General features: G+C 41.7%; 10 protein-coding genes across 10 annotated transcripts; 3 read left to right on the forward strand and 7 right to left on the reverse strand.

The window, feature by feature from the left end:
- Positions 1 to 6: 6 nt before the first annotated feature.
- TDEL0E05650 (uncharacterized protein) lies at positions 7 to 3,012 on the reverse strand (the record flags this gene model as incomplete). The annotated part of the gene is made up of 1 exon (XM_003681971.1): positions 7 to 3,012. The coding sequence occupies one exon, from the start codon at positions 3,010 to 3,012 to the stop codon at positions 7 to 9; it is 3,006 nt and encodes a 1,001-aa protein (XP_003682019.1).
- A 307-nt stretch (positions 3,013 to 3,319) lies between these two features.
- RPT6 (proteasome regulatory particle base subunit RPT6) lies at positions 3,320 to 4,540 on the reverse strand (the record flags this gene model as incomplete). The annotated part of the gene is made up of 1 exon (XM_003681972.1): positions 3,320 to 4,540. The coding sequence occupies one exon, from the start codon at positions 4,538 to 4,540 to the stop codon at positions 3,320 to 3,322; it is 1,221 nt and encodes a 406-aa protein (XP_003682020.1).
- A 163-nt stretch (positions 4,541 to 4,703) lies between these two features.
- ALG13 (N-acetylglucosaminyldiphosphodolichol N-acetylglucosaminyltransferase catalytic subunit ALG13) lies at positions 4,704 to 5,321 on the forward strand (the record flags this gene model as incomplete). Its single annotated transcript, XM_003681973.1, has 1 exon — positions 4,704 to 5,321. One exon carries the CDS (start codon positions 4,704 to 4,706, stop codon positions 5,319 to 5,321), a length of 618 nt encoding a protein of 205 aa, XP_003682021.1.
- Positions 5,322 to 5,700: 379 nt separating this feature from the next.
- On the forward strand, positions 5,701 to 9,021 carry DSE4 (endo-1,3(4)-beta-glucanase; the record flags this gene model as incomplete). Its single annotated transcript, XM_003681974.1, has 1 exon — positions 5,701 to 9,021. The coding sequence occupies one exon, from the start codon at positions 5,701 to 5,703 to the stop codon at positions 9,019 to 9,021; it is 3,321 nt and encodes a 1,106-aa protein (XP_003682022.1).
- A 312-nt stretch (positions 9,022 to 9,333) lies between these two features.
- Positions 9,334 to 10,320, reverse strand: TDEL0E05690 (homocysteine S-methyltransferase family protein; the record flags this gene model as incomplete). Its single annotated transcript, XM_003681975.1, has 1 exon — positions 9,334 to 10,320. One exon carries the CDS (start codon positions 10,318 to 10,320, stop codon positions 9,334 to 9,336), a length of 987 nt encoding a protein of 328 aa, XP_003682023.1.
- A 533-nt stretch (positions 10,321 to 10,853) lies between these two features.
- On the reverse strand, positions 10,854 to 12,608 carry TDEL0E05700 (amino acid permease; the record flags this gene model as incomplete). Its single annotated transcript, XM_003681976.1, has 1 exon — positions 10,854 to 12,608. One exon carries the CDS (start codon positions 12,606 to 12,608, stop codon positions 10,854 to 10,856), a length of 1,755 nt encoding a protein of 584 aa, XP_003682024.1.
- A 1,519-nt stretch (positions 12,609 to 14,127) lies between these two features.
- HSU1 (cystathionine gamma-synthase) lies at positions 14,128 to 15,798 on the reverse strand (the record flags this gene model as incomplete). The annotated part of the gene is made up of 1 exon (XM_003681977.1): positions 14,128 to 15,798. One exon carries the CDS (start codon positions 15,796 to 15,798, stop codon positions 14,128 to 14,130), a length of 1,671 nt encoding a protein of 556 aa, XP_003682025.1.
- Positions 15,799 to 17,421: 1,623 nt separating this feature from the next.
- Positions 17,422 to 19,065, reverse strand: TDEL0E05720 (uncharacterized protein; the record flags this gene model as incomplete). Its single annotated transcript, XM_003681978.1, has 1 exon — positions 17,422 to 19,065. One exon carries the CDS (start codon positions 19,063 to 19,065, stop codon positions 17,422 to 17,424), a length of 1,644 nt encoding a protein of 547 aa, XP_003682026.1.
- Positions 19,066 to 21,049: 1,984 nt separating this feature from the next.
- TDEL0E05730 (FAD-binding oxidoreductase) lies at positions 21,050 to 22,540 on the forward strand (the record flags this gene model as incomplete). The annotated part of the gene is made up of 1 exon (XM_003681979.1): positions 21,050 to 22,540. The coding sequence occupies one exon, from the start codon at positions 21,050 to 21,052 to the stop codon at positions 22,538 to 22,540; it is 1,491 nt and encodes a 496-aa protein (XP_003682027.1).
- A 1,465-nt stretch (positions 22,541 to 24,005) lies between these two features.
- TDEL0E05740 (glutaredoxin) lies at positions 24,006 to 24,332 on the reverse strand (the record flags this gene model as incomplete). Its single annotated transcript, XM_003681980.1, has 1 exon — positions 24,006 to 24,332. The coding sequence occupies one exon, from the start codon at positions 24,330 to 24,332 to the stop codon at positions 24,006 to 24,008; it is 327 nt and encodes a 108-aa protein (XP_003682028.1).
- Between the last annotated feature and the right edge of the window lie 1,567 nt (positions 24,333 to 25,899).

The following is a 25,899-nucleotide window of genomic DNA, read 5'->3' on the forward strand; positions in this document are numbered from 1 at the left end:
ACCCCTCTATTCGTCATCATCGTTATCATCCATTAATGCGCTAAACATGTTAATACTGCTCTTCTGAGGTTTCAAATTTTCCTCTTTAGTTGCTGGCTTTTGCGCATGTCTTTGAGAAGATGATCTGGTAGAGATGAAATTATCTTTGGAGACCGTTGGAGCCTCTCTTCTAAATGAGTTCCTACTACCCATTGAACTGTTCATACGTCTAGAGTTGGATCTGGAGTTGTTGTTTTTCATAGCACGTTGTCTCTCTTCTTCTTCATGAATTTGTTGAATTGTCTTTGGACCGTCCTCTTTCTTATTACTATTCCAATGCTTTTCTTCCCTTAGTTCTCTGATATCGATTAACTTGAACTTCATTCTATTCGTGATTGAAGCAGTCTCAATAATATTCTGTAGGATGGCGAATAAACTATCCAGAAGTGCTGAACCTTCTAGCGTGGCTTGACCAGCACTGAAGCTGTCTGTCTCAAATTGTTGACCAACAGTACTCAATAACTCAACCACAGATTCCAAAGTTTCTTCACTTGGAGCATTGCTCAAGTCCTTCATCAATCTACGGAAACACTCGAACATCATCTTTCCTGTTAGCAGGCTCAAACGGTACAAGAAACCGATCAGACGCACAAGACCCAAACCTCTTCTCTTAGCAGCGGCAGCCTTGTAGTATTCGTCCGACATCATTTCAGGCTCTAATGGTGAACCATCTTCTTTTGTAGGTAGTTTATCGGTCCAGCCCTTCTCGAACTCCGCATGACATCTGGCAACAAGGTAATGTAGCACCAGCTTTGGACCCGTCTTTCCCTCGTTTTCTTCATCTTTGATTTCTGGATCAAGATCTTTAACAAGCTTACCACACAATTGTGCGTACATAGAAGACCAATGAGGTTCGTCACAAGCCTTGTGGAATACTTCTTCGATAACAACCTTTAGAGTTTCACCTTGAGTCTCCCATTTGGATTGGTTAGCTATCTTCAAGATATCAGCAGAAATAGGATCGAACATTTCCAAAGTCAATTTATTTAGCAAAGATTTCATCTTTCTCTCTGCAGTTTCCTTGTCTAGCATTTCAGTGACACCATCTGGTGCCAACTTCGTTTCAGTAACCTTCGTTCTGGATTTTGGAACCCATCTGTTAGCACTTGGCACCAATGGCGCGATGGGCTCGCTAGGCTTCTCCTCCTTTCTTTCATCTTCATCACGATCTCTTTCACGGTCTCTCCTTGATGTGTATGATCTGTTGGATCTTCTGTCGTCCATCATTCTCTTTGATTTTCTTTTTGATGAGTTCCTCGAGCCTGATCTACCTTCCATGCCTCTCATAGAGCCACTCTTCCTGAAATCGCCACCGCCCCTGCCTGCAAACAAGCTTGGATCTCTAGGTCTACCAGACTTGTTCGTTCCAGGAGGAATAACAATCTTTGCGGCAGCCTTTTGTACCCATTCATCGTCGGCAACTGTTTTTATCTTGTCTTTGAACTGTAGCAAGAAAGTTGGACCATACGTGTACTTGATATGCGACTTCTTGTATCTAGCGTCTGGGGCTTCAACATCTGAAGGATATTGGAATGCAAAAATGTCCTCGATTGGTTTGGCGGAGTTGACGAGGTTCATCAGTTGTGTCACAGTCATCTTGTCTTTATCGTCTGTTTCAGCAGTAGTCTCCTCGTTGACCTCTTTTGTTTCACCCTCGGTTTGTCCCTTAGGTTCGGCCTCAGGTTCAGTTCCTTCAGGCTTAGCTCCTTCACGTCCAGCTTCTTCAGGTTCAGCTGCTTCAGCTTCTATACTTTGAGGCTGCTCTTCCTGCAGTTGCTCTGAATCTTCCTTGTTCTCGACAGGATCATCTTCAACTTCCTCTGTAGCCTTGACTTCCTCTGTAGCCTTGACTTCCTCTGTAGCCTCGACTTCCTCTTCTGGAGCCTCAGCTTCTGCCTTTGGAGCATCAGCTTCCATCTTTGGAGCTTCAGCTCCCACCTCTGTAGCCTCAGCTTCCTCCTTTGGAGCTTCAGCTTCCTCCTTTGGAGCTTCAGCTTCCTCCTTTGGAGCTTCGACCTCTACCTTCTTTCCTGCCTCAGCTTCAGCTGATAATCTTTCAGCCTCCTTCTTTAGCTTCAATTTCTCAGCAAACGTCGTAACAGGCTTCTCTGTGGCTTCAGCCTTAGCTGGTTCTTCAGCTTTTACTTCCTCCTTTGCGACATCGTTCTCAACAGGCTTCTCTGCAGCAACAGATTCTTCCTTCTTTGGCTCAGGTTCAACTGGTTTTGGTTTCGAGGCTTCAATCTGTTCGTGTTTCTTCTTCTCCAAAGCGGCCTTCCGTAGCTTGATCTGTTCCAAAAATTCTCTCTTGGTCTTTTCAGCTTCCGAAATCGAATTCTCACCAGAACTCTTGACATCGCTCTTCTCGGTATTCTCCTTAATGGCAACGGCTGGAACTTCGGCTTCTGGCTTTTCCACTTCTTCTGCTGCAGGATTACTACTAATCTTTGGGTCGCTCGAGTGGTTTGCACCATGGTGTGTATGATGAATGGCATTCAAATCCAAATGCTCGCCGCTCTTCGTGGTAATCTCAATCTTCTTAATAGATGGAGCTGGAGTACCAGAAGCCGACGATACGGGCGAGCTAGATGGCGACATCTCCCCAGTAGGCCCACTTGGAGCACCTGGCATCTGAGGTGGCATGTAGTACATCTGTGGGTTGTAATAACCGGGCCACTGCATAGCAGCAGCAGCAGCAGCAGCGTTCATATTACCTCTGTGTGGCTTATAACCGTTATTGTGATAATTTCTACCACTACCACCCATATTGTTTCCATTATATCTATTATATTGGTTCCCGTTGTTACCATGATTGTACTTGTTGGATCCATAACGACCGCCTCTTTGTTGACCGCCTTTTCCATTACGTCCACCTCTCTGCGCACCGTGTTGGTTCTGCTGTTGATCCTCGACTTGAGACTCGCCAGATAACTCAATCGGAGCACTGGATTGCGACTCAATCTGTTCAGACATCTATCTCGAATTCCCTCGAAAATTCAGCCTCTACGCTATTCACCCTCGCTCTCTCGACTGATCTAAAACAGCACCTAACGAATAGCCCCTTGTAAATGTACAAAAACGGGGATTTGGGTCCACAAATAGCTTCTTGGACTCTTTTCAATGGGTACAAGTGTATGTTAGAAATCAACTATCTACTCTTTTTTTTCACTTTGAACTAAGAAGAGATGCCAAAATCGAAAAATTTTCGCCCATACAGGCGGATCGTATTTAATGCCTATAGACCAATACTAATGATGAGAAGAGTACTTGTCATGGTAGTCTATTTGAACAGTTTGGCAACTGAAATAGCTGTTTCCTGGTTCTTGTTCATGACCTTACCAACAGCCAGCTCAAGGTCTTCTTGGGTAACATGAATTCTGCGCTCCCGTAGTGCATACATGCCCGCTTCTGTACAGACACCTTTCACGTCTGCACCTGAACAGCCATTCATCTTCTCGGCGATCTTGCGCAGGTTTATACCACGAGTGAGATTCATCTTTCTGGAATGAATGCGGAGGATTTGGGTTCTTGCTGCAACCGTTGGTGGAGGAAATTCGATCTTTCTGTCGATTCTCCCCGGCCTGAGCAGCGCAGGGTCCAGTATATCGAGTCTGTTTGTAGCCATGATGATCTTAATATTTTTAGAGGTCTCAAAACCATCCAGTTGGTTCAGCAACTCCAGCATGGTTCTTTGGACTTCGGAGTCACCTCCCCCGGAACCTTCTACACGGCTGGAACCAATAGAATCAATCTCATCCATGAATATGATTGAGGGTGCGTGTTCTCTAGCCATCACGAACAGTTCACGCACCATACGGGAACCTTCACCGATGTATTTCTGCACTAGTTCGGCACCGCTCACCCTGATGAACTTACAATCTGTGTGGTGTGCTACGGCTCTGGCCAGCAATGTCTTACCGGTCCCGGGAGGACCATAGAGGATGACACCCTTGGGTTGTGTAATCCCAAGACTCTCGAAAAGTTCCGGGTGTTTCACCGGTAATTCGATAACCTCTTTTATCTCCTTGATCTGTTTCGTGAGCCCACCTAACATGTCGTAGGTAGAATCTGGAACCTTTTCCACCATCATCAGCGACACTAACGGATCGGCCTTATTTTCCAGAACTTTATGCAACATATAGGAGTCACTCTTCAAACACACTCTCTGAGAAGGTTTCAATTCCTTGATATTGATATCCTTGGAGATATCAACAATGTATTTGCCCTCTGGTTGCACCTTAACTAGTACTTTCTTATCGGACACAACTTTAACAACTTCCCCAACGTACGAGCCTGGCTCTTGTAAAAGACGCAATTCATCTTTAATAAACCGCACCTTGTCATTAAGTGTGTTTCTCTGAGCTTCTAGACGACGTAGATTATCAGTCTTGGAACGTATCTTCAATTCAGCTTCCTGAATTTTTTGCTCAAAATACGGCCTAATACCACTGTCATGTGTATTCAATAGGGTGGTCTTAGACGACTTTGCAACAGCTGCCATAACGATAGGAACTAGAACGATTGGGGCTTACTCGTCCTTATTGTGATAAATAGACTCGAGGTTCAATCAACTTTTGCCACCCTTAGTAGTATAAGAAAGTCACCTGGTACGTGCAACGGATCAATACTTTCACGAGTTTTAAACGCTTCAGAGAGGCTAATCTATGGCTACTAAAACGCTTTTCGTTACCTGTGGGGCTACTGTACCATTTCCTGAGTTAGTAGAACTGGTCTTGAGCCAGGAATGCTTCGAAGGGCTGAAAAATTACGGGTTCATTCGAGTCATTGTGCAGTTCGGTCGAGGTTACAAGGACGACTTTGAACGGAGGCTTAATACAATTCATGGTATCCCGCAGAGATGTTCTCTTGGCGATCGAGAGCTTGGTTGTTGTTCGGGCGAGTCGCTTAGCATGTCTGTGCTCGGCGCACTTGAAATTATAGGGATTGAATACTCAACAAGAGTTCATGATATCGTGCGAATTGCAGATCTAGTGATTTCGCACGCTGGTACGGGGTCTATACTTGATTCGCTTAGATTGGAAAAACCGTTGATCGTGTGTGTGAACGATCGACTTATGGATAATCACCAGCAGCAAATCGCAGACAAGTTTCAGCAAAAAAACTACGTTTGGGCGTGTAAGCCACAACCTTGTGAGTTTTACGACTGTTTGCGCAAGTCCCAAAGTGAACAGTTGAACAGCTTTCCACAAGCTCACAACGTCCAATTCGAAAACCAGCTAATAAAATTGGCTTTCACGAGCTCAAACGTAAATACCTTATAAACATCCACCAGAGATAGCTTAAACTACGCTAGCATAGATTTACGACGTTGTGCTGGACAAATCTTGCCAAGCTGCAATAACTGTCCCAAAAGGTCGAGTGATCGACGTTTTGTTACCAATTGGGATTTCTGCTGGGTTCACTTTTCCCTTTCGGTAAATAGACTGTTTGCCTTTCACTTTTTGAGCGAGGTGCCTGCGCGCCAGCATGAAATCAAATCGCTTTGGGTTACGAAGAATTGAACAATTGATTGATGTGCTGGTCAAGACAAGCCGTTTCAAATCAGACTTTTGGTTCTGGTCAGTGTGATATAAATTGAAGCGATGTAAGAGGTTTGAGAATGTCGGTTTGTTCTCGATCTAGGAGACTACCAAGCGCAGAATGCAATTTTTCCTATACTTTTTATTCTTTCTAAGCTCGGTGAGATGTGCATTAGTCACAATCACATCGCAGGCTAATAACCTGGTGTGGGAAAGTGATGTTTCTACTGCGCACAGTTCTCAAACATATATGGCCGGTGAACCTTATCTGGTTTACTCATCTCCTCAAGGTAAGGTCTCAGCCTCAAGCGTGGTATACTCATCCGCACAAAGCGAGGTCTCAGCTTCGAGCGTGATTGACTCTTCTCCACAAAGCAAGATCTCAGCTTCGAGCGTGATTGACTCTTCTCCACAAAGCAAGGTCTCAGCTTCGAGCGTGATTGACTCTTCTCCACAAAGCAAGGTCTCAGCTTCGAGTGTGGTTAACTCTTCTCCACAAAGCAGGGTCTCGGCTTCGAGCGTGCTGAGTGCTGTTACCACAGTTGGTACTGTTACGCAGACTTCCACAGACCCTTCTGATGGTTCTAAGGTGCTCACTGGTGTGCAGTCGACTTACACAGTTTCAAGTTTTAATTTACCAGTCGACTCCTCGAAAAGAGTTACTACTCTACTGACAAAGTCTTCATCTACTACTACTTCAACTCTATTCTCTACTTCTCTCCCTGTCCAGAGTGCACAAGTTAATGGTACTAGACTGACATCGATTTCTTCTGAGTCACTCAATCCGTTAGTGACCCAGAAACCGTCGTCATCCATGCAAACCACTGTGATCAATCCTGTTACTTTGAGCTCAAATAAGACAGTCTCTATTTCGAAGACAACCAGTTTATCTGTATCGCAAATCTGGAATAGCTCTTATATTGATACCTACAGTTCAGGTTCTACGGCAACACGCTCTAATGTCATTTACACGAAGTCATCGATTTCATCCAATGTGACTTACTGGTCTACTTCTTCTCAAATCCTGTCTTCGATCAAATCCTCGAGTCCAGTGATTGAATCAAGCTCTACTATTATCAGTGGTACCTCGCCCTCTACCTCTTCCAGCCAAACTACTTCCGTTATTCAGTCTTCCAGTGCTCCATCATCATCAATATCATCAATATCGTCATCATCATCATCATCATCATCATCATCATCATCATCAATATCATCATCATCATCACCATCATCATCATCATCATCCTACACACCCGTTGTACAATCCAAGGCGACTGTGGACATCTTTCAGGCTATTTCGACCGATTTGCCTCCATTGGTTTTCCCTAGAGCCGCAAATCCGATGTCTATCGCCAGTGGTGTTAGCAACGATGGCCCCATCCAAACCAACAAATTCTACACAAATTTGATGGTCGGAAGTCAAAGCTCTTCTGCCTTCGTCTACCCATACTCGCTATGGAAATACAGTTCAGGTCAAAATTTGGGGCTTGTTGTCCAACACACAAGCAGCAATCAGTATTCTTTCGGAAATTATGACTCTAACGGAAACTCTGAGTTCCTAGTAAACCCACTAGGTATTAATGAGCTCTTCTTTTCATCCACGAACTTCAACTCCGGTGCTATGATGAATTTGGACACTATGACCCCTTCTTCAACTAACGTGAAACTGGTTCAAGGAAGTGCAGGTAATGACTACGTCGAAATTCCCTTGGTTCAGGGTATGGGGTTTGCAACTGCTATTTATCACGGGTCTCTCATTGCTAAGCTAGGTTCGGGTGTGGGAATCAAGGTATTTTCTCAAGTGAACTCTGAATTCTTGGCTGATGGTATTATCAAGTATCGTATTGAGCTGCTGAGCGGAGTCACTTGGTTATGTTACGTTACCATTCCTGATAATGTCTCAAAGAGCTCCTTCAGTTTAAATGCTCAAAACGCTTATTCTATCGTTGGGAACACTGCCATCGATGGCTTAATCATTCAAACTTCAGTCGCCCCAGAGGACGCAAATTTGGAAGTATTCTATGACCAAGCTGCTGGTATGTATATTACGGACATGCAATTAACAGGCACATCAGATGGCGAAACTGCAAACTATGGATTCACATACACTACCAAAGGTAAGTCCTTGTCAGGTAACAGTATAATCTTTGCTTTACCTCACCACGAGTCTTCCTTGGTTCCTGCCATGGCAAACTCATATACGGGTATCTGCATGCAATCCACGACTAAGGGAGTTATGAAAGGTTATTTGAGCACCTATTTAAAGTTCTCTCAAGAGCTGAACAAACAGTTATCATGGTTACCTTGGTCACCTCAACTTGGTTCCGCTGAGCTTAAATTCTCCAGCGAGCAACTGAAACTGCTAGCAGAAGTGGCCAATGCCGAGTTGCAAGTAAGTATCTCGGCGTCCATCAGCGGATTAAATACATACTACATTGGGAAGGTCATCGACAAATACGCTTACATCCTTTTGACAGTCTCACAGATTATCGGTGATGAGGACGTTACCAGAAGTACATTGACGAACTTGAAAACAGCTTTTGACATACTTATCAACAACAAGCAGTTTTATCCGCTAATTTATGACACAAAATTTAATGGTCTGGTCAGCTCAGGTGACTGGGGTTCCACAAGTACTGGCTACGATTTCGGGAACACGTATTACAATGATCATCACTTCCACTATGGTTACATCATTCACGCTGCTGCGGTTGTAGGGTACGTTGATCAACAGCTTGGAGGAAACTGGGCGGAAGAGAACAAAGACTGGGTCAATACTTTAGTAAGAGATGTTGCCAATCCTTCCCAGGAAGATACCTACTTTGCCACTTCCAGAATGTTCGACTGGTATCATGGTCACTCTTGGGCCGCAGGATTGTTCGAGAATGGTAATGGGAAGAACCAAGAAAGCAGTAGTGAAGATTACAATTTTGCTTACGGTATGAAACTATGGGGTTCAGTAATTGAAGATCAATCCATGGAGCTAAGAGGTGATTTGATGATTAGTGTCATGTCGGACTCCATGGGTGAGTACTATCTATACGAAGACTCTAACATTGTGGAACCTTCAAAGATAATTGGGAACAAAGTCTGTGGTATTCTATTTGATAACATCATTGATTACACAACTTACTTTGGTACCAATGTGGAATACATACACGGAATTCATATGCTACCAATAACACCCGTATCAGGCCAAATACGCCAGCCTCAGTTTGTTAAAGAAGAATGGGAGGAGAAAATATCTCCAATAGTAAGTTCGCTCAACAATGGGTGGTCCGGTATACTTAGACTGAACGAAGCACTATTCGACCCCGCTAGCTCCTATGCCTTTTTCAGCGATAAAAACTTCGATTCAGGGTTACTTTTGGATAACGGTATGAGCCGAACTTGGGCTTTAGCATTTTCTGGTGGGTTGGCCAATTCTATGGGACTACTCTAATAACTATGGTTCCGTTGTACAATAGCATCAATTGAGTCACAGAACATCAAATTAATAAACAATTTTATAGAGTTCATAGGAACATGCATACATAGTTCTTTTTTAAGCGGGTCTAAAATTTCTCTACTAGAGATCATTTCATTTGTTTACAGTTAGTTTATTCATTAGGCTCATTACATGCAGGAAAATACTTTTTTAATGACATTGATGGTTAGAAACCATCGAAATCACCTTGCTTGACCGCGCTTTTTTGAACAACTTAACTTTGACTAGCATGCCGCTGGTTATGCATAGTCTCCTCAAAAGCAAAGCTCACTCTTGTACTTTGTTGTATTTCTTCACAGCAGCTGAAACCTCGGCGATATCTCTTGGGCTTGTTCTACAACAGCCGCCGATAATTCTAGCTCCATTGTCGATATAGCTTCTTACCACTGAGTCCCAGCTATCCAATTTGTCCTTGTTGTCAAACCAGATCTTCTTTTCAGTATCATACACCTCACCACTGTTTGGGTAGGCCAATAGCGGCATATCCGGCAAAGCCTTATGAATTGACTTCACCATGTCACTAGAGTCGTTGAAGCTCACGCAGTTGACCCCCAACAGCAAGAAATTGGAGCTGATTTTCTCTCCAAGGCCTTTGATGTATTCACCAATTTCTTCCATGGTTGTACCATCCCTAAGAACACCATTGTTATGAACTGACAATCCGATATAAAATGGCTTGGCAATCTTCGTTTCATCCCAGGACAAAATGGCTTTCAACTCATGGAAATTAGGAACCGTCTCAAAGCCTATCAAGTCAATTTCATCCTGTCCATTGAAATTATCTAATTGCGGTTTAAAGTATTCATAATAGTCAATACTCTCGGGGTGAAGGCCATAGTTACCAGTGAATTCACAACAAACATGAGCACCCCATGGGCCCACAGAACCGATCAAATAACGCTCATCGCCAATGCAACTACGGGAAAATTTGACAATTCGATCTAGAAGGGTATTGTACTCGGCAAGAGTCTTAAACTGCGTATTTTCGACGATGGATGTAAAACTAGTTTGGTATGTGATGGTCATCAATATATTGGAACCTGATTTCTTGAAGTCATCGAAAACACTTTCGACAATCTTCCTCTCCTTAGACGAGCTGTCAGTCCAAAAAGATTCACTCAAAAAAGGAATTGTTGACCACACAGGGTTGGCAACTTCAATACCTCTATTTTCCAACTCGGTCCCTTGACCACCATCGAGAACCAAAATTTCTTTGGATTCAATCACAAGCTTTTTAATTGGAATACGCACCATCTTTTAAAAAGTTATTAACAATTGGCCGACTCTGTTGAAGAATTGGCTCTATAAATTCTTTTGGTGATTTGCAAGACGAATAAAAACTGCAAGACATCCTTTGACTTAACTTCGACACTTTTAAACTAAGCAAATTTCTCTTTATGCAATGACTCACGCCATCGCCCATCAGAAAGCCGTTTGAGTTTTCGAGAAAAAAAAACACTGGCGGCACCAACTTATAGTGAGCACAAACATGACCTAAAACTTCTGACATTCGTTCAGGGTTGTCGTGCCGTTCAGGGTTCAATGCATAGAGAGCGCTTTTTTTTCTTACTGTGCAGAACGTTCTTTCAAGTTATGCGAACATTTGATATTATTTTTTTATATCTGCGATTTATGTTGGAAGAAAATTTTGACCTTTCTGTCAGTTGCAGGACGCTTGGTAGTTACAACTGAAAATTTCGAAGCATCGTAAAAACTTCGTAAATATGATGAGATAGTTCTTATTATTATATTAAAATGCACCAATCGGCTCACATGCTTTGTAGCGCTTAACACCAAAACCTGTACACTCTGTAGTACAATGGCCTGCTAGCAAGAGCTCTTTTCTCAGCTTCTTTTTGCGCTTGGAACAGCTCAAAATCTTCTATAGAGCAGCCAGTGTCAAGGTCCATATCTTTTCTCTTCACGTACCAATTTCCCCAATCATTACGATGAATTTTGTGACCTAGAAAAACTACAATCATAATTGGGATACTCAAGGTATATTTGAAGAATCCTTCTGCAGAGCTCTTGGCATTGGCTGGGAACGCAGAAACGTACACTTCACCTGCAACAAGTAAAAAGTTGACGATGCAGCCAACAACCCCTCCCCATATTCCCAGTATGGATTTATAAGCGATCGAATCAAGAGATCTCTTTCTCGCTCTCATTGCCATTCTGTATCTGACTTGAGCAAGGCAAATGCTGAACCAAGTAACGAAAGCAGCGACTGAACATAAGGCAAATAACCAAGTGAAAACCTCACTCTGTTTCTTGGTAGCGACAAGAAAACCTAGAAGGCCAAATGTAGCACTTACTGCAATACCAACTAAAGGCCTACCCTTTCTATCCATATAGCCAAATATCTTGGGCAATTGGCCAGCTGTACCCAATGCCTGTATGAGTCTCGAAGACGCATAAACTGTTGAGTTACAGACCGACACGACTGCGACTAAAATCACAGCGTTCATGAAGTGTGACACTTTGGCTCCCATAGATCCTGTGTTACTCAAGGCTATAACAAATGGGGAAGCCGATATATCCTCACTACTACTTGCACTTAGAAGACGTGGGTCATTGTAAGGAACAAGACAGCCGATGACTACCACAGTAGTGACATAGAAGATTGCAATTCTATAAAAGGTGCCCTTGGCGGCACGAGCAATTGAGGAAACATTTTTGGATTCAGTGCCAGTTAGAAGAACCATCTCCGTACCACCAAACGAGAATGCTGCCGCCACGAAAGTTTGGCAAAGATTTTTAAAAACCGGTTTTGCAAATGGACCAGGATCATGCCAATATTTAGTCCCGATGTATCCACCAGGATCTGGCCCTCCACCAGCAATTAGAACAATACCAATTATGATGAAGATGATAATAGCTAAAACTTTTATGATTGACAAGATAAACTCAGTCTCTGCAAATATTCTCACACCGAAGAGATTAATCCATAACACAAAAACCAGGAAAATAGAGACCCAAACTGCTGGATTGATACTTGAATTCCAGTAACTTATTGTTAGCGAACAACCGATCAATTCGCTTGGGAATAGCACCAACCATGCCAAAGTATAGTTCGTAGCGACTGTAAATCCAAGCGACTCATCTACAAACCTCGAAACGTGCGATGCATATGATCCGCTGACAGGAAACTGACAAGCAAGCTCAGCTGCACTCTGAATAACGCAAAACATCGAAGTTCCCACTAACAGGTACCCAATCAGTAAAGCAGCTGGGCCAGAAGTTAACGCTGCACCTAAACCAATGAAAAGACCCGTACCCAAAGTACCACCGATAGCAATCATGCTCAGATGCCTCTGATGAAGTACCTTTTGATATGGCTGATTAGCCAGTCTCAACTGGATTTTCTCACGTTCTGTGAGGTCATGATAGTCCAGGTCTTCCGGAATTTGTGAGAGTTCACTAGGCTTAAATGAATCTTTCCAACTTCGCACTGCTGATGAATAAGCTCCTTGTACTTTGCTAGCGGAAACGCTCAGAGCTTCGCTTTCAAACTTGCTAAACTTATCTGATTTCGAGTCCATCTTTAAAAATCTCAGAGGGAAAGACAACCACGACTGAGCTTCAAATGAAGCAATGAGTAATATTCCTCAAAACAAGGCCAACTGATCTTAGTTAGGAGGCTTTTCTTGATGGAAGTAGCGGAAGAGCTGCCTTCTCTTATTTTTCTGACATTTTTTCAAGCAATCAGCCGCTCGAGACCGTCCGATGCTGTATCTGGAGAAGCAGTACTAACTTAAGCTGGTAGGTTTGGCAATGTGCCTCGTATTCACCAAGGCCGCGAGAATCATTTTAGTAGTGCGGTGATTTTCGCTCCTGCGGAATCATTATGGCGCATTGCGACATCTTCAAGACTCAATATGCTCCATATTATTAATTTGCGTGGAGAACTGTGAGATCTTTCACATGGTTTTGCTCAAGGTCACTCAATTCGAAACTTCTTCATGACTACAAACTGGTCGAATACTCCAAACTAAAGATGCACCTCAAATTTTACAGTGGACTTTGGTGTACATGAAATATGGTGGGTGATGCAAAATTTAGCTCCTTTAGATAGCGAAAAACGCCATTACAGCTATACACAAAGCTGTAGCACTTCCAACTGATGTAGCAGAAAGGTTCTTCGTTTATCAATTATCACAAAAACCCATTTTTTTAGACCGAATCTTAAGTAAAATTTAGTCGCTGACTCTTCTTAATGCCTACTATCTGAGTATTGAAGATATCTCTGCTTAAATCATATTAGGAGAATGCAAAATAATGCATAGACATTAAATCAAGGAATTTAACTTTTATCGAGATTTCAATTTGTTAATTGTATATGTAAAGTCCGACTGTGCAAATATCGCGGATAAAGCTATCGATAGAGCTGTAATATCTTCAGCCAGCCGCCTCGTATTGGATGTTTAGATATTTTTACGTTAATGCACAAAACTCTATTGTTCAGCGCCCACTGTCACTCTACTATTATACTCTCGTGACCTCGAGGCATTGCAAATCAAGCGACTTTATGTTCGCACTTGACGCTTCCAAGCTTTCCTTAACCTGAAAAGTACTGATAGCGGCTCACCTTACAATACTTCGGATAGATTAAACAGAAATGTTTAATATGACTTTAGGTCGCAATTTTCATCAGCCTTAGAAGTTATCGATTTGTTTGATTCTCGTCTTGTAAATAATAGTACACTGTTACCACAGCCAGATAAGCATGAGAGGTCAGTCTGCAGGTACGCCATTTTGCGTCAAGACTTTATCAAGACTACTTTTACGTGGACAGGAGGCTTAGGTTACAAATAAAATCATCAAGCTCAGTTGTCCTGACATATCATTGGAGGGCTTTGACTCTAATTTATCAGATAGATTGGTATGACTTTGTTGAATCACTTGACAACAAAATGTGAAATGTTCCTAACCAATTGGTTGCCTCTTAGATAGATTGCCAAAAGAGAAAGGGCTTGACCAATGAATATTCTCAAACAGTCAATTTATTAATGTATATATCTATAAAATTTGTTCAAAAGGGATTCCATTCCGTGTATACTCTTAATCATCTTGGGAGCGCCTGCGTTCCAGCATATTGATTGCATCCGAAAATACGTCTAGCAACCATTGACTATCTTCTAAACCTACGCTAACCCTGATCAAGTTCGGATCAGCTCCAAACTTGGAGACTTCTTCTAATTCAAAACGGTGCGCCAATTGAACGTAAGGGCATGCTAAAGTAAAGTTTGTGCCATTAGAAGGACCTTTGAACACTTTCAAAGAATCGTAGAAAGCTTTTGAATCTTCCTCGCTGTAGAAAGCCATTGAAAACATACAGCCGTAACCACCAAGCTTATTACGAACAGCTTCATAATTCTTAAATGTTTCTTCAGAGCTGACAGTTGGATAGTAGATCTTTTTGAATACTTTCCCTTCATTGACTAAGATCAGTTCACTCAAAAGCCTTTCCGTGTTTTTATTAGCACGTACTGTCCTATCTTCAAAATCTCTGGAATTGATTTCAAGAACTTTAGCGTCTTCACACCATAGGAGATCCTCAAAGCCATCACTCTCAACAAATGCACGGGCACTAGAGTACAAAGATGACTTTGGGTTCAAAATGAGTGAGCCCCCCATGACATTGCTAGATCCGTTGAAAAGTTTGGTCAGTGATGTGCACACGATGTCTGCATAAGGCAGAATGTCAACGTTTAGGCCTCCTATAGTGTCGTCAATCACAATAAAGAACCCATATTCATTCGCCAATTTCCTCAGTCCTGTTAGGTCAGGCATATTTAGTAAAGGATTTGAAGGCGTTTCAACAAAGGCGGCCAGGATACGGTGGTCGCTTGTGTCTAAATATTTCTTTAGTTCAGCAACATCTTTAGAATCTCCAACACCAAAAAATTGACAATGTCCAAATTTCTCCATGATCACTTTAGTATCTTTGAAAGGAAAGCCAAAGACAGCTGCAGTCTTGCACAGCTGCGACTTTTTTCCTAGAGAATGTTTCGAAGCCCTCTTTTCCTCCCAGAAAGAAAGTATATCGCGAGCTGTAAAGATAGAAGACATACCGCTTGATACCAGATAAGCATCTGTGTCAGGATTGAGGACGAGCTCTTCACCATTTGAATTCGATCCAAACGGATTACAGTGATTATCAACAATTCTTTGTTTTATCAGCTTTTTAGCGTGATTTCCTTCCTCGTTAGCAAGAAAGAACTTGGCTTCTGCCTCTTGCCGTCTTGAATCTGGTGCAGTTAACAACTGGTGAAGAGATTCTGCCAATCGGCTAGACACACACTCGCCTCTTAGTTTCCAGTATTCTCTGACAACGTCAAAGTCATCTCCAGATGCCAAGACAGCAGCAATCGTCACAACAAGTCTTTGTTTGGGTGATTTCCCATCTGCCACTAACTGGAACGTCTCGACTTCTAAATGAGCTGTGCTTCCAGGAATTGACTTTACAAACTCTAGGCATTTCTTGGCCAAATTGTAAGAAGGAAAGGGACGGCAGCTCTCAGAATCACATCCGAACTTTTTAATGAAATGATTACAAAGTTTTTGAATTGGTGGTTGAGGGAAATATCTTGGATACCCTGTATCCATCTTGCTTATTACGTCGGGGTTCTTTTCCACGTATCCTATCGCTGAATCCCATGTAGGAATACCGAATGAAACTGCATAATCGAGATTCGAAGGGAGAGGTTTACCAAATTCAATTTCTGTCATCACTATTATTGGGTCGATTGGAATTTAATATTTCTCGAGTAAAATGTTATTTTATTTTGGCCTTAATATACTGCTCTACTGCTCCGTAATCAATCTTGTGATGTGTTGCAGAACTACAGTGGCTTCATGTGGCGCATCAGAGACTTTTGATGCCTTCCCAACATATTTAAGATCATCAATCAGCAGCCTTTCTGAATCATCGAGATAATCGTTTAACAATTAACGCACGTCGTTTAAAAAAAATTGCCAAGAAAATGGCATGTTTCTAAATATCAACGTAGATCCCATCAATTGTGAGTCAATTTTCTCTTAAGAGAGCCACAAAGGGTCACCAGCTTACGGCAACAGGGTGATAGGACGTTTTTCATGAGATGAATCTTTCTATGGTGTATTGTGCCACATTGATTAGATCGAAGGCGCAAGCTGATCTTCAGCTTAAGCAATCCATTCCTGCTTAGATTCGACCACAGTCGATTTGCTCGAGATCAGGGAACCGCACATCTTGATCAAAAATCAATGGGTACGCTAAAAGTTGTATTCGCGCAAGTTATGAAATAGTTTTTTGGTAAATATGCAATATGTAACCAAGAGGATTGGTGTATCCTCAACTTACTATAAGACACTCAATACGTGTACATCAATCTAGGAACCACCAAACATGTATCCTTCTTCGAAATTTTCATTATTTCAGGATGAAGAGAACGGTGGTCTGGAAGTTGAACCTGCTTCTCAAGACAACCAATACCTGAAAACACAAAAGGCGCAGATATGGAGGCGGGTGGCAATAATCATGTCTCTATCATTAATAGTATACGGCCTCGTGCTGACCCACTTCCAGAGGAAGCAAACGCCCAACGGCGATGATACTGAAGCTCCGATGAAGAAAGCCCACTTGACTATGGCCGAATGGTTAGGCGTTGGGTGGTTCGTGATCGCTGCGGCGGCGTATGCTGTGCCTTACTGGGTGGCTGCTGTACAAGCAGTTCGCGGTTAATTGAGTCTAAATGACAACAACCGTGTATCGATGCCCTCTTTACTGTGTGCCATTTGTTCATACTCCCATACTATGGGCGTGGAATCAAAAGGTTCCGCCTTGCGATAGCCTCAGATGTACAGGTTTCAATGGTGATTGAGTTGAGAGATTCTACGCCAAATACTGTCAACGAAGTGGTTATCCCGATCGAGATTCGTAGCTCTTGTCCGTCAACACAATCCTTTAATAGAATGAAAGCAGAATTGGTAAAATCGATCTTCTACTAAAACCGGGACTACGAGGATTAGTCGACTCTTGGTTCAACCGTTCTATTCTTAGTGCTTTTTTTGGTTCTTTCAAAGATGCCAGCAGTTTCAGCCCCCAGTTGAAAGTCTTCAATCAATTTACTAGTGACCTTTGATTTATATAGCAGGTTAAAAAGCTGATCTAAAGACACTTTAGCCTCGGCGGCTACTTTTGGAATCGCCATGCTCATGGCTTTGACACTTCTTTACAACTAATTGAATGTATTTCGTGACACCATCAACTCTACAGGAGAGAAACTTTAATAAAATTGAATATTATTTATAAATATTTACATCCAAGCTAGCTCAATCTGAAGGTTTTGAGAAAGCAAAGGTTAGTGATAATCACAAAGGATATATGAACCGCTCATTTTCCAGATCTGTCAGATCTAGTAAAGCTAAGTTGGCCTTGAAACTTATTCTGCATTCATCAGTACTATCTGTGATTATACCCAATGCTGGTTCAGTGCCCGAAGCAGTGATCCGTCTCTCGTTCCTACGTTTTAGGATGATCCTTATCACCAAAGCCGATATAGGTGCCAGGAAGAAAGCGAATATGATCTGAACAATCCATGCTGTATAATACCTCGGTCCATCTTTAGCTTGCCATAGTTGTGGCGCAATTATATTAGCAATTCCATACCAAAACATGACCATAGCATTTCTAGTCACTTTTTTGGTGTAGCCAGACACTGTAGTGGAGTTCCAACTGAACATCAATATCCACGCAACACCTTTAGGTGCACATAAACATATCATGGCAAGGAGAGCCAATTTTCTTTCCCATGGAAGGCATACCATCGCTATTCCTCCAACGAGCGGGAACATCGTCCAGATCACAACAGAGTAGGCTGTAAAATCTCTTTTCTTCCTTATAAGCACAGATGCAATAATTGCACAAGTAACTGAAAACCCACCATATGCCACTGAAACCAAAGTAGACCCTAAGGTTGAGACTCCCAATTGTTTGAAAAGCAGCTTCTCCTGGTAAACTAAGTTATTCGACAACTGATTACAGAAGAAAAAGGCACAAAATAACCACGAGATGGGATCCTTAAAGGCCTCCCATATCTGATGCTTTTTAATAATTTTTTGCTCAATTGAAGAGCCTGTAGTCTTTTGAACCCTTCTAATAACCCAGATTTTTTCCTTGAGATTCAAGAATCGTGCATTTGTAGGATTGCTTGGATACAGTAGTGCGATGAGAACTGTGACTACCATGCTAATCGAGGCGATGACGATCATGAATAATTTCCAAATAGCTATGCTGGGATGTGCATGCAGCAACCCGAACGCAATGAAACCTACAATGATCTCATTGCCCAGACATGAAGTATAGAATAACGAAGCAGTCCAACTTTTCTCCTCCGCCGTCAAGAATTGTCCCATCGTGGTATTTAAAGCAGGTATCGCAATTGCTTCAACAAACCCTAGAAAAAATCTTAAAGCATAAATTCCCTGGTGGTTCACGGCCACTGTGTGAAGATAAATGATCAACGTCCAAAGAAAGCCGAGAGTCGTCATAACTTGACCAACAGGGAATTTTTGGAGGAAAATCAAGTTTATTTGCCCAACAATAAAGCCAACATAAAACAATGTTGTCGAGTTATTGTACATGTTCTGGGTCAAATGCGTATCTTTCCACATACCAAAGATGGAGGTGTATGAAGCTGTCGCTTTATCGGCATACAGGGCAAAATCTATTAAGGCACAAAGTGGTACAATAATCCACACTACTTTCCTTGACAACCTTTTCTCTTGCTCGCCTGTAATTTCGGGTACCTCTGAATCGTGCTGTCTGAGAAACTCCAGCGTCACATCTGCATCTCTCGAACTGATGACTTTTGCCTTGTCTTGGATATTCTCCTCATCTGTGATGCTCACAATTTCATTGCAAGTACCGCTGATATACTTTGAAGTACTACTGATGCTACTGCTTTCATTTTCTTCAGTCACAAGCACTTGGCCTTTACCAGCAACACTCGACATATTTGCCAGGTCAGATCTCTATCAGAACATGATTTCAATCCTATGTGGTCGAAGAAATAGTAGAAACATCTGCTTTTGTACTATTTGCTTGCATTTATTGACTCAAATGAAAACCTTCAAACCATCTTTTCACGATTGAGCCACTTAATGAAGACACGAAGAGTCAAAGTCTTAATCTTTCACAGCGCCAAGCATGTTATGCGGCTAAAGCAGTGCCAAGCGAAAATCCTACTCCACAATCTTGATCTCGAGAATTGTGGCATTATTAGGTCCTCCGAATTCGTAATCGGTCAGTTTTGACTTTTTTGAGATAGCTGCAAATGTACTCACATGTAATGTGTTCATAACAATCTTACTCTATTGGTCAAGTCAACGATCTTATTGTTTATGGCGGATGGGGATTTCAGCAGTTAATAACTACTGAACGCATGCGCGGTGCATGTTTTTCGATGGTAATGCTGACCAGGCGTTCTCTTACTAGCCGCTAAGTTCTACGGAAAGAATAGACACTGTGAAATAGTAAGAACTTTTTTTTGAGGAGAGAGGCTCCTTATGTCATTCCGATACTTACCTGTGGCTCCAGAAGCTCAATCAACCGTAAAAGACGTAAGAACACAATCCTTACTGCTATCAACAACATTGAAACCTTTTCCATTCAATCGCCTCTAGGAAACTATCTCTGTAATCATGGAGAGAAACATCAATACCAAGTCTGTTTCATTGTGTTACTCTACGGAAGTTGGTGACCTGATAATCAAATTTCTCTAACAGATTCTGGAAAGACAATCTAAATCCATCAATGATTGTACATTCATTGTGATTCCACGAAGTTTGTCCTAGCAAAGAATGTGAATCGTGGATCAAAGCTAAATGATTCAAAGATGTTGTTTAAATAATGATTGCAATCGAACGTCTAAAAGAAAATGCTGTATTTCGGTAAGCGCGCCACGGTCGAGGCTGGTTGACTAATTCGATCCATCGGTGGGAATGATTTACTCTGTTGATAATATGATCATCTTAAGCGATTTACTGTAAAGCTTTACGATGAATAGAACCCTTAGCGTATAGTAGACTTCCTCTTTCAAGTATTCTTATTTTCGGGCATGGGTATGAACTAGATCAGTGAAAACACCAACACATAAATTACGTTGAATGCTTTCTACATATCGAAAGGTTGCGACAGTGAAGACTGCTGTTCAACGATCAAAGATCGGTTCTGTTTAACATCCAAGTGTTTCCGACAAAGGTTTGCCCAAAAAATATGTTAATTGCTGCAAAGAAGTAAGACTGAATTTCGAAGAATGTCTCGTTACTGCGGGCAATAAAGTTGTATGTCGCAAACTTTAGGGAGAGCAGATGAGTCGTCGAATTACTCGTGGTTGATAGAAGTGCTCAATATGTAATCAGTGCTACAGAATGGGTCACCAACATACAAGGTAAAATTACCAGATGCAGTCGTTGCTTTTAAAGTTTTCGTGGATGTCGCTTTCGACATCCCAATCGATTTGTCCCAAAATAATTTTCTATCCAGCTTCTATACTCAAGTGACTATATTAACTGCTCATTACGCGAGTTATAGATCAAAAAAATGCGCTCACGAAAAAAGAACTACTGACTAATGACATGCAATTAGAGATCTAGTGGACACCCCCAATACAACAGGCTAATACTTAATATCTTCATTCGTCTGTTTCTTGCACAATTAATCAACTAAACTAACTCATCTATACGAGCAACTGACTTCCTCCATAATCTTTAAACGAGGTGCCAGACAGTCATCAACTGTTTAATAAATTGGATGATTGAATCATAAAATTTTTCAAAATGACTGACACCACTTTAAGTAACGCGTGACCCTTGTCAATCAAATGGTACCAACTATGTTAAAAGATAATATATATAATGCGATACATTATGGCAGTTGACGGTAGACTAAATTTTCTTGGACTATGGCTCTATTGAATTACATTGATATAACGACATAATGACCGTCCAACCCTCATTTGCTCAGTTAACAGCTGAGGCTTACCCAAAAGTTAAGAGAAATAGTAGTTTTAAAGTTATCGATTCGGCAGATAAAGATTATTTCCGTTCTATTTTGTCGAAGGATGAGATCATTGAATCACAATCTCCAGAAGAGCTTGCTTCCTTCAATCAGGATTGGATGAAGAAATATAGAGGCCAGTCGAATTTAGTTCTATTTCCCAACTCTACTGAGAAAGTATCCAAAATTATGAAGTATTGTAATGATAATAAACTGGCTGTCGTGCCTCAAGGAGGGAATACGGATTTAGTAGGAGCTTCAGTCCCTGTATTTGATGAAATTATTCTTTCTCTCAAGAACATGAATAAAGTGAGAGATTTTGACCCTGTTAGTGGAACGTTCAAGTGTGATGCTGGTGTTGTTATGCGTGATGCTCACCAATTTTTATCTGACCATGATCATATTTTCCCATTGGATCTACCTTCAAGAAATAACTGTCATGTAGGTGGTGTTGTCTCCACTAATGCAGGTGGGCTAAATTTGCTAAGATATGGTTCTCTACACGGTAACGTTTTGGGTCTAGAAGTTGTCTTGCCTAATGGTGAAATCATTAGTAGTATTAACGCTTTGAGAAAAGATAACACTGGTTATGATTTGAAACAGTTGTTTATCGGTGCAGAAGGTACCATCGGTGTCATTACTGGTGTTTCTATACTCGCAGCTGCAAAGCCCAAAGCTCTTAACGCCATTTTTTGCGGTATTGACAGTTTCGATACTGTTCAGGACTTGTTCGTCAAGGCCAAAGGAGAACTGTCTGAAATCCTTTCTGCATTTGAATTTATGGATCGCGGTTCCATCGAGTGTACCGTCGAATATCTGAAAGGTATGCCTTTTCCCTTGCAAAATCATCACAACTTCTATGTTCTTATCGAAACCTCTGGATCTAACAAGATACATGACGATGAAAAACTACACGCCTTTCTTTCAAGCGCTTTGGATTCCAAACTGCTCTCTGAGGGTGTGATGGCTAAGGACAAAGCTGACTATGAGAGACTTTGGACATGGAGAAAGTCTGTGCCACCAGCTTGTAACTCATATGGTGGTATGTACAAATATGACATGTCTCTTCAATTGAAAGACTTATACTCTGTGTCCGAAGCTGTCACGAAGAGACTAAACGAGGCTGGCTTAATTGGTGATGCGCCAAAGCCAATCGTCAAATCTGTCGGGTATGGTCACGTCGGTGATGGTAACATTCACCTGAATATTGCCGTCAGAGAATTCACTAAAGAGATTGAAGGCTTATTAGAGCCTTTTGTTTATGAATACATCGCCTCAAAGAAAGGTTCCATCAGTGCTGAACATGGTGTTGGTTTCCATAAGAAAGGGCATTTGCATTACTCAAGAAGTGACATTGAAATCAGATTTATGAAAGATGTCAAAAACCATTACGATCCAAACGGAATTTTGAATCCATACAAGTACATTTAATCTCGAGAAATTTAGGCTTTTTCTTTAACATTGATAGATTCAGATGCACAGATGCTTTTTTTTAGATTGGTTAATTACTCTCGAACCCTACGGGCTCGATAACTACCTTGTACCAGCTAGTCGCACGATTTCAAGTGCCTGACAATTGTCGTTACAGGACAATAATGGCTTGAGAAGAAAAGATATCCAAGGCGTGGCGTAGTACTGGACCAAATGTTACTATGGAGACTGTGAAAGGTCACCTTAACAACTTGCTCTTTTCCCACAATTTGAGTTTTGGACTTTATGGAACAATGTACCCTTCGTACCAGCTTCCGGGACTCATACGAGTGGCAACCTCGCATGGCAGTATTGAAGATCTTACATGCTTTTCTGCCCACTACTCCATCTCTTTCAGAGTAACGGAGTACCTTAGATTAGGGGCCTCACATAATTGGTCTCCCGAACTGCCAGTTACTGAGTGCAACGGAGCGAGAAACCCCATGCGTATTTAGGTCTCATGTAGTTCATCTGAATGGATAGCAGCTTTTAAGGCCATCTTCCAGAATCTGTTAGGTGGATAATCATCCTATATTTCATAAGTGGCCTGATCGAATGACGGCCATATTGTGAGGGGCAGTAACTATCTAATTACTTCTATGAGTGAGTCGATAATTATTAGGCTCTGAACTCGCCTTGTGAAAGGGCTTGAGTGCATTATCGGCCCACAACTGGTGAACAGCCTTCCATTGCGCCTGGGTATTCAGCAAAAGGATCGGGAAATACCTCAATGGCTTCATTAGCATCAAATTGCTGGGTTGTCCTGCTCCTATATATCAACTCTCACATTCTGCGGTCTTCTTTCAAAGGAGATGAAGGTTGTTTGATGTATCGACTAACGTCCTTCAGTCATTATTGAGCTGGTCTCTACCTTGAACTGATATTTGAAGATTAGCAGCACACTTCAACCACTCACTTCGCTGGCGCTTTTGAATTCAATTTTAGAGCAGAATCTTGTCTCTACTAAAATCGGGCACAAAGATTGCCAGAGTTTTTAGCATTTCGGTCATTTTGGAGGCAACATTTGAAAGACTCCTAAAATTGTGAATTGCCAAACTTAGAGAAGCATATTGAAAACTTTATTTTTATAACGCTGCTATGCGAATACTCCTCTGGGCCACATACAGTTGAGTTACAGCGTTTTCAAATATAGCGATTTGCTAACAGACCTTTTACCAACGACAATATTGAGCAACCTCAAGTTATCAGAAATCATTCTTTTTGGTAACATAAATATCATAAAAACCTTCTCAATATTTCATATGTAATACTGACCAATACAGAGATTTGATAAAATCCAAACGATGCATTGATTCTTGAGCCCAATGTCCTCCTAGAGAACTTCTCCACCTGAAAACGAACTTGTACCTACCTCCCTCCGCCCCTTATATCACCCAGCCTTCATCATTTTTGTGAATGATACGACCTAAGCGACGACTGCCTCCATAATGAACTCCAAAACACCCTCATGTTTTAGTTTTTGCAGTTCAGAATTTCCACCTATGTGACGTTTCAAGATGTAGATACTAGGAACAGTCTTTTGGCCATTGAGTTCGTACAAGGCGTCCTGAATCTCAGAACCATCGTCTAATTTGTCCAATTGCAACACACGAACTAATCCTACTGGGAGCCTGGCTTCATCGAACGTCTTCAATGTCGCTTTACAGTAGGGACAGAAGGTCTTGCTAAAGATTACAACCTTGTTATCTTCAACCAATTCTTTTACAAAACTGACTTTTTCTTCTGATACCATTCTTCAATAGCGATAGGGCACACAATTTCCTATTCTCTGCTGCTTTCATCGGAGTGTACCCTATGCGTAAGATGCATTTGACCCCCATTATATACCTGTTTCCTAAACGTCCGGTTAAATCCGTGAGGGACTTACGTCGCAGTGAGGCCGACCCAGTTGCCAAGGGTGAAGGACCCAACGTGGCAAGTCGATCATTTCCTCTCCTTAAAGTACAAGAAATGATAGACCACTTGCCATCAAATTCTCACAGGTGTATTAGAGCCTGATATTCTTCACTGCGATGATGTCTATGTCGAACAACGATGAGCAACCTAAAGAGTTATAAATTTTACTAGATCCTAGATCATCTTTTATGTTCCCGCAATTCGAACAGGTCTTGGGGGTAAATTCTTCCTCAACCTCATGAACACTAGCACCACGGAACTGCTCTGTCTTCATCGTCAATCGAGAGTTGCCATGCTTTACCTTGATTTTCTGGTTAGCTTCTTGCATTGGTGAAAGTTCTATTTGGGAAGAAAAACATTGTCAAAAGAATTACAGAAAATGAGGCCTGATTCTTGCGAATTTTTTTGTCTAGCCTGTTTGGGGCTTTCCGTTGGTTGCGCCTCTTCTTGTTCTACTCGTGCTTGGCCAATTTCGACTGCAGTTGCCGTTGTCTGGGGTTCAGTTTCTCGATGCGAACAACCGCATCCTTGTCGGATTCGACGACATTCTGCGCCGAAACATATCCTGTTAGGAAAGTTCTCACCTCAGGGTCAATGAAGATGAACTTTTCAAGCGCCTTTTTCTCGGGTAGTCTCTTCAATAGCTATGAGAACAATAAAATAGTACCTTAAAGTTTTTTTGTTCTTTATAGCCTAGGGTCCATCAACATCTGTTCTGGGATTATTTCAGCCGCACGTTCTGGGTTACTTCAGCCGCACTTATCTTCGAGAAAGTAAATGTAAGTCCATAGAATGACTTCGCTTTTTCGTTCCAGTACTTTCTCAATACGGAAAGCGTTTGAACTGCTCCCTTTTTTTGTTTCGAACTTCAATTTGTTGAACTTCTTATTGGGTCAACAACCCGATTCTAAATAGGCTTTCTGTGTAAACCTTTGTACCATCAATGTCCTAATTTCACATCTTTTTATCGCAAACTAACGATGCATTGTACAACTTCATCAGGGGGTCTGTTTCTCAGTGACTCCTCCAAAGCTTAGATTCTGCCTCACCTTGAGAAACCTCAGATGACTGTATTAGAGAAGAAGTGAGATGCCATGATGTTAACAAAATAGCCTTATATATTTCTTGCAACTGAATCAACGTGGACGTCACTCGCCTAGCCTGGGTTGCATTTGGCTCACTGCCTCACATTATCATTGTCTTGAATAGTCCTTGATGGCTTATTTATAAAATTGCGTTTTGTCTCTATCAGTCATAGCCATTTCAGCAATCTAAGCAGGATGATTCGGTAGCCCAGCTCCGTACTCAGGAGGGCTATAGTGATTATAATCGTAATCGTAATCGTAATCGTAATCGTAAAAGAGCCGTATCCAAGTGCAGTTATAATTGCAAAAAGCATCGAA

This window comes from Torulaspora delbrueckii, chromosome 5, assembly GCF_000243375.1.
Source record: "Torulaspora delbrueckii CBS 1146 chromosome 5, complete genome".
Taxonomy (NCBI): domain Eukaryota; kingdom Fungi; phylum Ascomycota; class Saccharomycetes; order Saccharomycetales; family Saccharomycetaceae; genus Torulaspora; species Torulaspora delbrueckii.